Source organism: Ictidomys tridecemlineatus, chromosome 6 (genome assembly GCF_052094955.1).
Source record: "Ictidomys tridecemlineatus isolate mIctTri1 chromosome 6, mIctTri1.hap1, whole genome shotgun sequence".
Taxonomy (NCBI): Eukaryota; Metazoa; Chordata; class Mammalia; order Rodentia; family Sciuridae; genus Ictidomys; species Ictidomys tridecemlineatus.
Genome location: NC_135482.1, coordinates 69,546,736 through 69,560,015, shown reverse-complemented (window position 1 = coordinate 69,560,015; position 13,280 = coordinate 69,546,736). Strand labels below are relative to the sequence as shown.

The 13,280-nt window shown below is 35.0% G+C and overlaps 1 protein-coding gene and 1 pseudogene across 2 annotated transcripts in view; both read right to left on the bottom strand.

The window, feature by feature from the left end:
* Positions 1 to 321: 321 nt before the first annotated feature.
* LOC101957614 (T-complex protein 1 subunit gamma pseudogene) lies at positions 322 to 1,951 on the bottom strand (annotated as a pseudogene).
* A 10,490-nt stretch (positions 1,952 to 12,441) lies between these two features.
* Positions 12,442 to 13,280, bottom strand: part of Nell2 (neural EGFL like 2) — a 360,268-nt gene continuing 359,429 nt past the window's right edge. For both annotated transcript variants that reach the window (XM_078014849.1, XM_078014850.1), the window contains exon 21: positions 12,442 to 13,154. In XM_078014849.1, the coding sequence (XP_077870975.1) occupies positions 13,104 to 13,154 (51 nt within the window). In that variant the 3' untranslated portion in view covers positions 12,442 to 13,103. The remainder of the gene's footprint in view (positions 13,155 to 13,280) is intronic.

Here is a 13,280-nt window from a genome sequence, read left to right as displayed (position 1 = left end):
AAATATTTTCTTCATAACATAATACTTTCCCGGTCTTCAACTTCCTACAAATATGCCAGTTCCCTAATTTCTTTATTTTTTTTCTTTATTTTTTCATATGACTTAGATTTAATAATCAGAAGCAAACTAAATGGAGAGCTTACAATAGAAAAGAATTACATGTCAGTGCCTTTTGCAAACTGGGCTGGGATAGAAAGGGACTAGAGGCTGCTCCTCAATTTAATCCCTTCCAAACAAAGATGTCCACAGTGTTCCTGGCACCCTGGCTCAGGAAAGGGGGAGACCACTGGTTCTGTGTGTTGAAGTTTCCTTGCCTGCTATTCATTCCTGGCCAGCATCAGGAGCCCCTCCTTTCCGGCTCTGGTCATCACCCTTCTTTTTGTGGTCTGATATGATGTCATCTATCCACAGTAGGAGAATTGCCATCTCCACTGCTGCCTTATATGTTTGCAGCTTCACAGCCAATGGCTTCCATATGCCTAGTTCTTTCATGTCCACTAAAGTTCCCATCTCACCACTTACTTCCCAGGTCTCCTGGGTGTGCTTGGCCCAAAGGGAAGTGAGTAGATTTATAATGCTGGCCCCACAATTCTGGATCAAGGTATGAGGGATGACTTCTAAAGTCTGGGAAATAGCCCTGTATCACCATTGTTCCACACCAATCATGGCCATGGATTTTTCTGTTAAGGGGTGAGCTACAGCCACCTCAGAAGCCCCATCCCCTGGCACCAGCTAAGCGTCCAGGAGAACATTTCAGCACACTTACATGGCATCCTGAAGGTTGCGATCTTCATCTGAGAGAATTTCTTTGTTGGCCTCCCTGAGAAGAATGGTGTAGGCCTTGGGGTCTCTGCGCTCACTGATGAACCTAAAGTACTCATCTCCAATTTTCTTGATTTCCAACAGGTTTGCCCCTGTTCCAACATCATCTTCTCTCAGTTCTTCTGGTCAGCTGACTATCTGGGCCCTGCATGCTCTAGCAATGCAATTATTGTCTGTCCTCTGGACTCTGCAGATGGCTGAGATATTGGCCCGCATGAGGTAGTGCTGAGCTAAGTCTGAGATGCCTTTTTTCTGTGATGACCATATCAGACTTCAGTTGAATAATGTCCTCACAGAGATGCTGGATATACTCTTTTTTTTCCATTTGGAGAATTCAGGTGAAGTCTTCCTCTTGGGTAATCTCAATGTCAGTCTGGCTTTCTCCTTTCTGTATTCCAGAGAAGAATCCAATAGCCCAATATGAGGGTTCTTCATATAATGCCATATTTTCAGATAGGTCACATCTTTGTTAATCATGACTCCATGTAATACACATGAGTCTTCAATGATGCTCCCAAGTATCTTTTTCCACTCTTGCATATTTCTTGATGTCAATCTCCTTCTGATCCTTTTCCTCAAACTGTACAGTTTTGACAGCATCCAGGATGATATTGCTAATTGATGATAAGCTAAAGAGGACCATCAACAAATTACTTTGGTGGTAATGGAACTATTTATGATGTTCAGCATCCTAGTTATCAATGTCAATGGAAATACTGATTAGAGTGCTGTTCATATCACCCAGTGCCTTGTAGTAAACATTGATTGCCACTGTTGGGTGCAGCTACTGCTTTAGGAAGTGATCAGCAACAGATTACATTTCTACAGAAAGAATAATTACTGATGTGTTTCCATTTCCAGCATCTTCATCCTGGGTCCCGCTAATATCAATCATGGACATGGCTGCTGGATGTTGGGCTTGAATCTCTTGAAGAATGGCATTGCCATAATTGGTCACCATGATGCCTCCTGTTGGGTCCCAAAGCATCTTCATGGACTTGGGTCCCATACATGTTTGGATGATATCTGCAATAGTCTTAGCAGCACTGATGTCTGCAGATTGAACTTTTCTTCCAGATTCACAGTTTGTATTCTGGCTGAGCATGAGCACAGGACAGTGGTCCATCATGACAACACAATGCAGAACTGGGTACCCAAAGCTGAAAGAACCAGCAGAACCTTCTAGAGAGAGCAGATTACCTAATTTTTGGATGAGAAATTAGGCTAAGTGCTGTAGCAAACAAACTTAAAATCTTAGTAGTTTAACACAATTGAGTTTTATTTGTCATCTATGCGGTAGTCCAATTTGATTTTCACAGAGAAGCTTTGTGTACAGTGATCTAGTTTGGGGGAAGAAAATTAAAAGAGCAATTAAAGGTTCCAAATGTAAAGCTTCTGAAAATGCACTGCAGGGAATAAATAGGAATTGAGAAAGTAGAGAAACATTAAAACTTGGTAAAATTACACCAAGTGTTAGATCCATATGAAGAACAGGACTCACTGAAGCTGATTGATTCCCAGAGAACTGAGCTCTTAAAAGTATATCCTGGGACTCTCCAATGGCTAGTATTGATCCAGAAAGCCCCTTTAGGAGAGAGGAACATATTAGCCTCAGCTATGGGACCCAGCGGATGGCAGACAAAGGATACTAGGCAGCTGTTACACTTCCCTTCCGAAGGGCTCCTAGCTTTGTATGTGAGATGAGCAGGTTCCAGCGGAAGCTCCTACTCTTACACTCTTTCCTTACATTGATCATCATTGTAATTTCATTGTATTTTTTTTTCATTGATCAGGAATAACTTTTCAATTTCCTTCATTTCATTTTAGAATTCACAAGATTATTTATATCAGACTTTGCTGCCTATTTTGTTCTATGATTAACCTTGGATAGTAGTAAAATAAAATTAAAGAAATATAAAACTATAATGTTCTTGACAACCTTATATGTTAGTTATATCTAATATTGTTAATTAAAACATACTCTGTGTTAGGTTATATATCCATTTGCTAGAGAATAAGGATCAACGAGTCTAAGTTAACAAGTGACAGAGCAGGAATGTAGACACAAGTTCAACACATTCTTTGTTTCTAACAACTTTCAGATCTTTTAGGATATTTAAGAGAATTCTGGATATTCTTATTAAATATTCACAAAAGCCCTATGAGGTAGCCCATTTTATTAATTGTATTTTATAGGTGAGTACACTCAAGCTCCAAACCCTAGAGAAAATATTTGAGTCAGCCTCCCTGGGTTCAAAAGTGGCAGCTCTATCCTGCCTATGGATTAGGGAAAGTACACTTACTTGCTTCTACACTCAATATAAGGAGAGAAAATCCTAAATGCTGGGTTTGCCTAGTTCTGACCCATAGGCCTGGAAAATCCTAAAAATAAGTTTCTGGAGATTTGAGTTTTAAGTTTAAAACTTAAAACATTTACAGTTTTAAGACCTTGGTAGGTTTTTGGACAGATAGAGGCCTTTCTGTGGTCATAGAACCTCAGTTTTAATTGGTTCAGGATGAACAGCAAGGAATTTGAGTGCTGTAAGTGCGGGGGCAAGATTTATTGGGCTGGGCAGGATGGCTATATTTGGATTTGAGTTCTGAAAATGTCATCTCCTTCACTTTGGATTTCCTAAACTGCTTTTGAATTTCTTCTATGTTCACATATAAAAAAATGGAAAAATAAATTTATTCTTGAATAGCGAATAGGCTATATACATTGCTGTAGCAGGTTTCCCAGGGTATCTGTAGCTTAGAGTAGAGGTTTACAGACTGTCAAAATGATCTGTCATCTGTTTCTGTAAACAAACTTTTGTTGGACACAGTCACTCTTGTTCATTTACATATCACATACAACTGCTTTAGTCCCACAATGGAGAGTTGAGGAGTTGCAATGGTGGCTTAAGCTTCAAACCTGGACCCCATGTGATCTAGAACATTCTTCATCCTTTTAGGAAAGGGTGAGTTAGAGCCCAGCTAAGAGGCTTTGGGTCTTCACTGCTCTCCTATTTAAGCACACCAGTGTCATTTTTGTCCTTGCATCAGAACAAACAGTATTCAATGTGTTTCTCTAATCTTGTCCCTTGGAATAAGGACAAAGTGATTGTTCTCAGACAGTAAGAATGATAGAATAGAAATAAATTATAGAAGCAGTAATTTTTTAAATGTATGAAGTGGTGCTCAAAAATAGTTGAAGTTTGATTAAACTCAAAAAAGAAGCAGTCTTTAAGATTTGGATAAAAACCAAAACTCTGGAATTGCTAACATGGGTCATATACTGAATAATTAAAACTAGCATAGAAAACATGGGTTAAATTTATCAATGTAACACTTCTGTCCTTATTGTTAATCACCTGGTAAAGTATTTTACTAGTGTCCCTTCTATGTGGTGAGAATTTAACCAAAGTGATATAATTTCATTTCTATTGACTTTGTTTTGGAGTTAAAATGTTTCAAATTGCTAAAATAAAATCAACCTATTTTATTTATAGCAAGGCAAAGATATCTTCTCTTGGAATATCTGTTAGAAATGATGAAATAATGTTCAAAGACCTGTGCTGAGAAATGTATTTACTATAGATGAAAAACTCAAATTACTAGAAAAATTCAATTTCAAGTTGAAAATACATGGTATTGGATTCTTTATGGAATACTTATATACCACTAAATAGAAGGTGATTTTACACAGTGTTGAATATGCTTTTAGAAAGATGATTACATAAACACACTTGGGAGGACATACTTTGAATACAAATGTATTCTTATTTAGCATTTTACAATTTTTATGAATTTCAAATACATCAGAAGAGATCAGTTGGTGTATTGGAAAAAAAAATATTTTTCTTCTTGGTAGATAGAGACGTCCAGTAAAGAAGTCCCAATTTAGTCTCAGATTCTAAATCAAATCAGTCTTTTGCTAAAATTTTCCTGGAGTGTGGTACTTGGCTTTGGCATGATGCAGGCACAGGTAAGTGAGCAATTAGAGATCATGAGGAAAAGAACAATGAAGATCTTTTGTGAGGACAGAGGAAATTTAATATCGAAGAGGGTCTGGAAGGACATTGGAAAAGGAGTTTGTCAGTATGACCCAATGAGTAAAATTAGGACCCACACTCTATAAATTAGGCTGAAATTTAAGGAAAATAGATTTCAGGTGAAGGTTCATAAGAACTCAAATAGAGGATTCCAAAAATGAAATGGATAGTTTCTGGAGGTGGTAAGTTTCCTATTCCTGGAATATGCATAAGTAGTTATTTAGAAGGATAATAATTCTTAATTTTTAAGAAATATAAGAGGTTACAATAGAAATCATCAATGGCATATATTAAAATTATTTATAATAAAAATAAAAATTAAAAAACTATACAATTTCTTAATATTTTGAGGAAATAGGTAAAAATGTGTCAGAGAATTTCTAACAATCATACATGAGTATTTCATTTCGATTTATAAAACAACAGACAGTAGATATATGAACCCAGGACATATGTAGACACAGTATCTTCACACATGGATAGCTCACACATGATGGAATAAACACTGGAAATCTTTAAACTTACAGTTATTTAAAGAATTTCAAAGTAAAACAGAAGTGTATCATTGTATATAAAAGAAACACAATAGAGGACTAAAATTAAATTGATACTATCCAACAGGACAAAATTGTTTTAAAACTAATTCCACACATCACTGGTGGTATTATACATTGATATAGCCTTTGGAAAAGCAATAACACAAGTCAAATCATACTATAAAGAGCTGTTCAGAGCTGGCTTCATTAAATCTACTCTTGATATTGTCTTAGGAAATAACTTACACGAGTTACAGAGGCATCTAAAATAGTGGGGGGAAAAAGAAGTAAATAAACTGTACTTTCAACAAATCAAAGAAATATTTACCTGTCATCAAAATTTCGTGCAAAAAATAATTTTATTGTAATAATTATTTACAATAAAATGCTAGCAAATATAGAAATAAAAATAATACATGAGTAACTATCTAAGATATTTAGATACATAAATAAGCAAAAAGTAAAAGTAATGACAAAGGTGGCAAGATTATTATAGTATTTCTTGTTTTATAATTTGTCTTTAAAGTCATACTGTATTTAAGTAAATATTCAGGAATGAAAAATTTTTAGGCATTACTGCATATACTTCTTTTAATGATTTGCTTCAATAAACATAACATTTCCTATGCATGTAAAAAACTAACCAGCTTAGTCTGGAGAGTATAATTATAAGTATATATTTAAAATAAAATTATGTATTATATTAACTATATTTGAATGCAAGTATACACATATTTCTATAATGAAAAAATAAATAACACATTTAATCAATTTATAAATTCATGTTCCTGAATATTAGAAATAGCATTATTTGGAAATAGTTGGTATATGTGAAATAATAAGACAATGTTAACAACACAGTTATACATCCTATATACCTGGCATCCTTCTTCTGCCTTTTAAAGATAATCACTATCTTAATTTGATGTTTATCATTCCCATGCATTTTAAATATTTACACATTTATACATAAATTCCTAACACAAATTAGTTTTCAGACATAAAAAATTTATATAAATGCCTTATTATGTTATCTATATTCTGCCTCTTGATATTTTCTTTTTTTATTTGTTCCTTTTAGATATACATTACAGTAGAGTAAATTTTGACATATACATATATGGATGGAGTATAACTTATTCTAATTAGGATTCCATTCTTGTGGTGGTTTATGATGTGGAGTTTCACTGTGGTGCATTCATATATCTTGATATTTTTCTAAACATTGTTTCTGAGACTCATCCATTTTGCTATATGCCATTCTTATTCATTTTCTTTGTTGTAGAGTTTTCCAAGTGTATGATGTTTTGTTTATCAGTGAGCCTATTAAATGATATTTGCATGGTTTCTGATATTTTGTCACTATAATTAATACTATATGAATATATTTATGTGTCCTCTTGTACACATGCATAAGACATTTTCTACATCAATGCTATTCAATAGAACTTTCTACGATGAATAGAAATGTAGATTGTTGTCTAAAATAGTAATCAGTAGATGCTAGTCACAGAGTGGCTACTGAGCTCTTGAAATGTGGATCATGCGACCATGGAATTGAATTTTTATTTGCTTGAATTTAATTTAAATGTAATAGTATCAGATGGCCAGTGGTTATTGACAGTGCAGATCTAGATCATGAACTCCGATGCTCAGATGTACATCCTGGTCATGAGTGGTTCAAAGGCTCAGTTTTAGACCCTGTGAAACTATCTTCTAAAGTGGCTGTAGACGTGTATTCTGTGTGAATGAGTTCCTCTGTTGTCACTTTTTCCAAGTTTTGTCATTATGGTTTTAAGATACACTTATTTACTTGATTACTAGTGAGACCAAGCAATTTTCACATATTCATTAGACATTTAGGGTTTCCTTTCTTTTTAAATACCTATTATACACATGTTTTTGTCCATTTGTCTCTGGAATACTTTCTCTTAGAATGTGGCATATATACACAATGGAATATTACTCAGCAATAAAAGAGAATAAAATCATGCATTTGTAAGTAAATGGATGAAGTTAGAGAAGATAATGCTACGTGAAGATAGCCAATCCCAAAAAACCAAATGCCGAATAATAATAATAAGGAGGCTGATTCATAGTGGGGTAGGGAGAGGGAGCATGAGAGGAATAGAAAATCTCTAGATAGGGCAGAGGGGTTGAAGGGGAAGGGAGGGGGCATAAGGTTATCAATGATAGTGGAATGTGATGATCATTATTATCCAAAGTACATTATGAAGACATGAGTTGGTATGAATATACTATGTATACAACCAGAGATACGAAAAGTTGTGCTCTATATATGTAATAAGAATTGTAATGCATGCTGCTATTATATATAAATTTAAAAAAAGAAAAAAATCTATAGATATAGATAGGTTCCAGTTTTCAACTTTTTGTGATTACATGTAATAGCATTATCTTTTCAAGTCATTGATCTTTTCATCCATTTTAAATAGCAGAATCTAATTATGCTTTTAGTATATGATTTTTTTAGTCTGTTTTAAAATACTTTGAGGACAACAAAGTTCTCCTAAATATTTTTGTAAATTTATTTTACTTTCCATATCAAGGTCATTCACCCATGTGGAACTGATTTGTATGAAATAAGGATAAACCTCTATGATTTGGTTTTCCCATAACTAATCTTCACAGCTCCCTTGTTTAGTGTAACATCCATTACATATCAAGGATCTAACTATGCATGGGTTAGTTGGTTTCTTAAGTCTTATTGCTACTTTATATATCTATTAAATTGATCTGTGATTTATCTTTTTTATTGCCACAGCCACTCTTAATTCCTACAACTTTATATCTTCCTGATATATGGAAGAAATTTCCTTTGTCCCTAAATGTAATTCTTCAAGATAGTTAAAATAGTCTCAGTCATTTGTTTTTCTAATAACTTACAGTGACCTTTAGGAACTCTTTTTTTTTTTTCCCTTGCTAGAACTACTGGGGCAAGTTGGCATTTTTTTGGTGCTATTCTTAGCCTTCTTACGTATTTCTTCATTACTGGATCTTCTTTTTATTGGTCCTTTTGGTTCCCAGTCAGTTATCATTCTAGTCCAAACCATTCACATCAGGTCTGAAATTCTGTGGTTAAAACGTACCTCCTGCTTTCTACTTACCACCTCCCACATCCTGTGTTCTGCTCCTATTTTTCACACAATCAATAGAGTAAATCTTTCAATGGTCATAGGATGGTGCAGCACTGCTCAAAACTGCCTAATGACTCCCATGTCACTTAGAATAAATTCCAATGCCCTACTCATGGTCTTGGAAAACCTCACTTAGTCTCTGGCCACTGCTCTGACTACATCCTCCACAAGCAGGCCTCAGCTTGCCCATGCCACTCAGACAAATATAAGTATGTTCCCACCTCAGATCTGTAACTCAGTTCACTCTGCTTATAATTCTCCCCTCCGGGTATGCAGATGGCTCTTTCTCTCACTTCCAACATTTGCTCCAATGACTCTTGATGTTAGAAAATGTCGTCTTTCTGATCACTGTATCTAAACTATCGTGCCTGTCTTCATCACTACCTAACCCACCTTAATTTTCTTCACAGCATTTAATCACCACCTAAAATCACATCTACTTATTTGATAATTTTCTCTTCTACCCACTGGAATGTGTACTGCATGAGAAAACAATAAATAAGTGCTTATGGTGTGTCAAATTTTGTCATTGTCATGCCTGGACACTTCTCTTTGCAGTGGCTGTGTTGCAGTGAATTTGCTACAGGGGATAAGTTGTACACAGTGCCAAGCACAGTGTCTGGTATACAATATATCCTCAAAACAGATTTGTTAATTATGGGTTTATATTTTCCCCATATGTTTATGCATTTCTTTTGATAGAGGTATTCCTAGATTCCTTATATTTTTCAGAAAATTTTCTGTTTTTCCTTATTTATGGCTGCAGTTTCTGAAAGAGAAACTTATTAAAAAAATAAACTCAATATAATATATACACTTGCATGTAGTCACTCTCTTATTTCAGACATTTTTTTTAAAAAGCACCTAGTACTAGAGATAAATAGGAGAACATGTTTTAAATGCAATATTTTGGTGGTGACAGTAATATGTTGTGTCATCTGTCATTCAGAATAAAGAAGAATTTCAGAATCTTTTATGCAAACAGTCTGTGGAAAATAATTTAATCTCAGGACTGACACTAAAGGTTTGGAGGAGTTGTCCTTGCCTCTTGGAAAATAGAAGGAATATAAAACTGTTACTCAGTTTACACTGACCAGACTCCCCCAATGGCTCTGTTCTTTACCAATTTATGTCACCACAGATCTAGAGCCTCTATAGCCCAAGGCATTCTTGCCTTTCTACCTGCAGGTCTATTAACTAAGGGCAATTACTCTGCAAAGAGGTGACAATTCCTCTATGGAGGATATTGAATTCTAAGGTAGAAAACAGTACATCAATAATGAAAGGTCAGTGAGAACACAGGAACCAACTTTCCTGCAACAGCCCCTGCAGAGGGGGAGCATCCAGGTGCCATAGTGACTGGCACGTACACAGAGCTTAAGCATTCACTTACTGCCTTCAAGGATCCTTTCAGCATGAAACTCTGAGATCAATTTGCTCTTGCACCAAGAACACATTACATTGAAAAACTATAAAACAAAAAGTTTTGTTCTAAAAGCAATTGGTGTTATCAGTGCTTAAGCTTCACCAGAGATCCATGGGGACTGGGACCACACAGATGTCTGTGGGATCTGCTGACCTTCAGAAGAACTCCTAACTAGTCAGCAATGTGGAATTTTGATAGATGAGATAATGCTTAGTGAACTGAAGCTCATCTTTTATTCAGTACATGTAGCTTCAGCTTTGTTCAGCTGAATAACTTCTGTATTCCAACACTCGAGAGTATTGACTGCTGTTTTAGAGCTTTGATATACCGTTCATTTTGTAAAGGCAATTACAGGGCATCTCAACTTTGGCTATAGATAGCCAAGTTATTGGGAAGATAAAAGGGGTTCTGTGATATTACAGTGTAATTGAACAAACCCATGACTCTCTTTACCGGCATATAAAGCAGAACAAAAAAGCAATACAGCAGTCTTTTAAAAGGGAGATAAATGATACAGGTTACCATGTATTACTTACCAAAGAATCATATTTAAATGTTCTTGTGCTTTTTGTTTTTTCAGAAAAGGGGTATAAAGAAAATGAAGTAAGGACTATTTCTACCAAGGCTTGTATTTAAAGGAACCAAGCACTTTCAAATTAAAGTCATGCTTCTTAGTTCTCACTTTCCCAGAAGGTGGTCATTTTTGCCTGGTATCACCAGAGAGCATTAAACACCTCTTTTTTAAGGGACATTGTTTTTAATAATCTCTGATTACTTTTATGGGGGGGTCTATAGATCAAATAATTTTCCTGGGGTTCTAGTATTTATGGTATAAACCTTGAGTGTGGGGTTGGAGTGGGGTTCAATGTGAGCAGATTCACTGATATAATGTCCAGGAAGGGCATGGTTTTATTTTCCCCCCTCTTTCGTCTCAGCATTTAAAGGCTTTTCTTTATTTCATTTGTATATGAAAACATGAGTCTACAAGCTACCAATATGCTCAAAACACTACAAGGACTTAAAAAAAAAAGATGTGGGATATAAAATCCCAGCCTATCTCTTCTTTCCAGAAAGACATAACGTATCTAAATAAAAAACATGTATGTGTTCAGAGGTAGATGTGTAAGTATGCACACATACACAGTTACTCTCCTCATAAAAACAAGTAAAGGAGAATTTAATATGAAATCTCAAACCTATATAAAAAATCACGTGGAATAAATGTTAAATTAGCCCTCTTGGAAACAAAATTGCTATTTACCATAGTAATATAGCTGATAAAAATAAGCCTTATATTCTGCTGAAATTTTAAATTAAATATAAAAAGGCAGCAGAAAAATCATTTATATTGAATGTAGAGAGATACTTGAATTTACACATGCAATACATATCGCACATGCCAAAGAATTAAAACATTTATAAATTTTCCTCAGCTCACCTTATGTTAGGTTGTTTCCATAGCAATGGTGAGGGGGTAGCTAAAAGCTACTTTACCATTTCTGTAGCTTGTAGTGGTCATCTCCTCTCCATTTCAATTTTTCTTTAAAGAAAAATGCCTCCATGCAAGTAAAAATTAATTTGACAATACTTGTATTTCCTTTTCACTTTAGTACAAAGTATAAAAATTGAGCTCTATTGGAATAAGTTCCCTTATTGGGAATAACCTGTTTTTCATCTGCGATTTGGTGCATAGAAAGATTTAATGTGAATATAATATAATTCCTCCTAACCTTGAGAAGGATTTACATAGCAGTGTGAAGGACCAGTTCCTGAAGACATTTCCAACCTTCAAACACTCCCTTCCTTATGTATATCTGCCAGAATTCTGGCAGCGAACAGATGGCACACTTAAGACGTCTAATTAAGGAGTTTAACAAAGGGACCATATATAAAGATGTGACTGGAAATAGAGAAAACAACAAGAAATAGAGCAGGGATCCCCTTACCCCCAAGGACAGAGTAGCCTGGGATGTTACTCTAAGCCAGAAGAAGCAAGAAGAAGTCATCACAACCTAAAGGGTGAGGTTGAAGAGAGAAAGCCACTTGCCAGGAAATGTATTCTTCAGTTCTTCAATAAGGTGACACAGCCAATCATGGTGGTGACCTGGCAGGAGGGAGCCAGCAGCATAAATATCCAAATTTTACTTCTTTCTGATATGCTACCAATATCTACTACAGTATAATCGAAACGAAACCAGATTCCAGCGGGAAGAGAACCTATTAATACTTTCTATATAGGTCAGATTCCCCAGGATACAAGAGCAGGGTAGAAAAGGTAAAATTAAGGACCTGGAGAGACAGAAGGAGGGTATATATCTCACCCTCTAGTTAGGCATATAATTTAGTGAAAAATTACTCCTCAATTTGGAAATAACATAGTGAAACTTTATATCATAACTAGAAAAAAATGTATTTTGAAACATCTGGAGAAAAGCAGAACACATTAAGCAAGAGAGACTCACACATTCTAAGGTAAGAGAAATATTTATTTAATTTTGCACAAGAACGAGCTTATACTGAACAAATTCAACCAAATAATATAAGTGCAGTAAAACAAGGAAATGGGGATGATTTTTCCTGTTAGAAAATATTAAGTAACCATGCCTGTGCATTATTTTTTATCATTACAATAACTTGTTTCAGATTTCTTTTCAGAGTGTGTACTGTACATAACACATTATAGGTTCTTTGCTTTGCTTCTGAAAATATAATTCATTCACTGCTTTACATTTCATTTTCTGCAGTGAGGAACCTAACTGATTCATGAAGATTCTGATCTAGAAGAAAATTTTCTGCACCAATGAAGCCCAAGACTTTAACAGATCCAATGGGCTCAGGCTTCCCGTACAGGGGTCAGGACGGACATTATGGTGTGCATTTCACACACATTTTCTACAAGGTGATGTCAGGTACAGAAGAGGCAGAATTGTGGTCTAGTTTTTTTTTTCAAGAATTTTCCTTTTGTGATTTTCTCAAGCTTCACAAACATCATAATTGAAAGTTTACTCAGCTACTAACAAAGCTGCATTTAGCTGCCCACAAATCATTCAATTTTTTAAAACATTTTTTTGGTCTTTTTAATGAAAGAACATTCTTTAAGCAGAAATCTCCCATAAGACAGTCAACTTCACAGCTCCTGAAGGCACTGTGGATCCACTGAGCAACAGATGTGGCCATTCTAGAGAAAGAAGTAGAAATAATTGTGGAGTATTAATTTTAAGCCATTAGTAAATTTCATTCATTGATTAGTACTTAAAAACACAATTGTATACTCCTGAGAATTGAATAAGCACTTTTCATAACT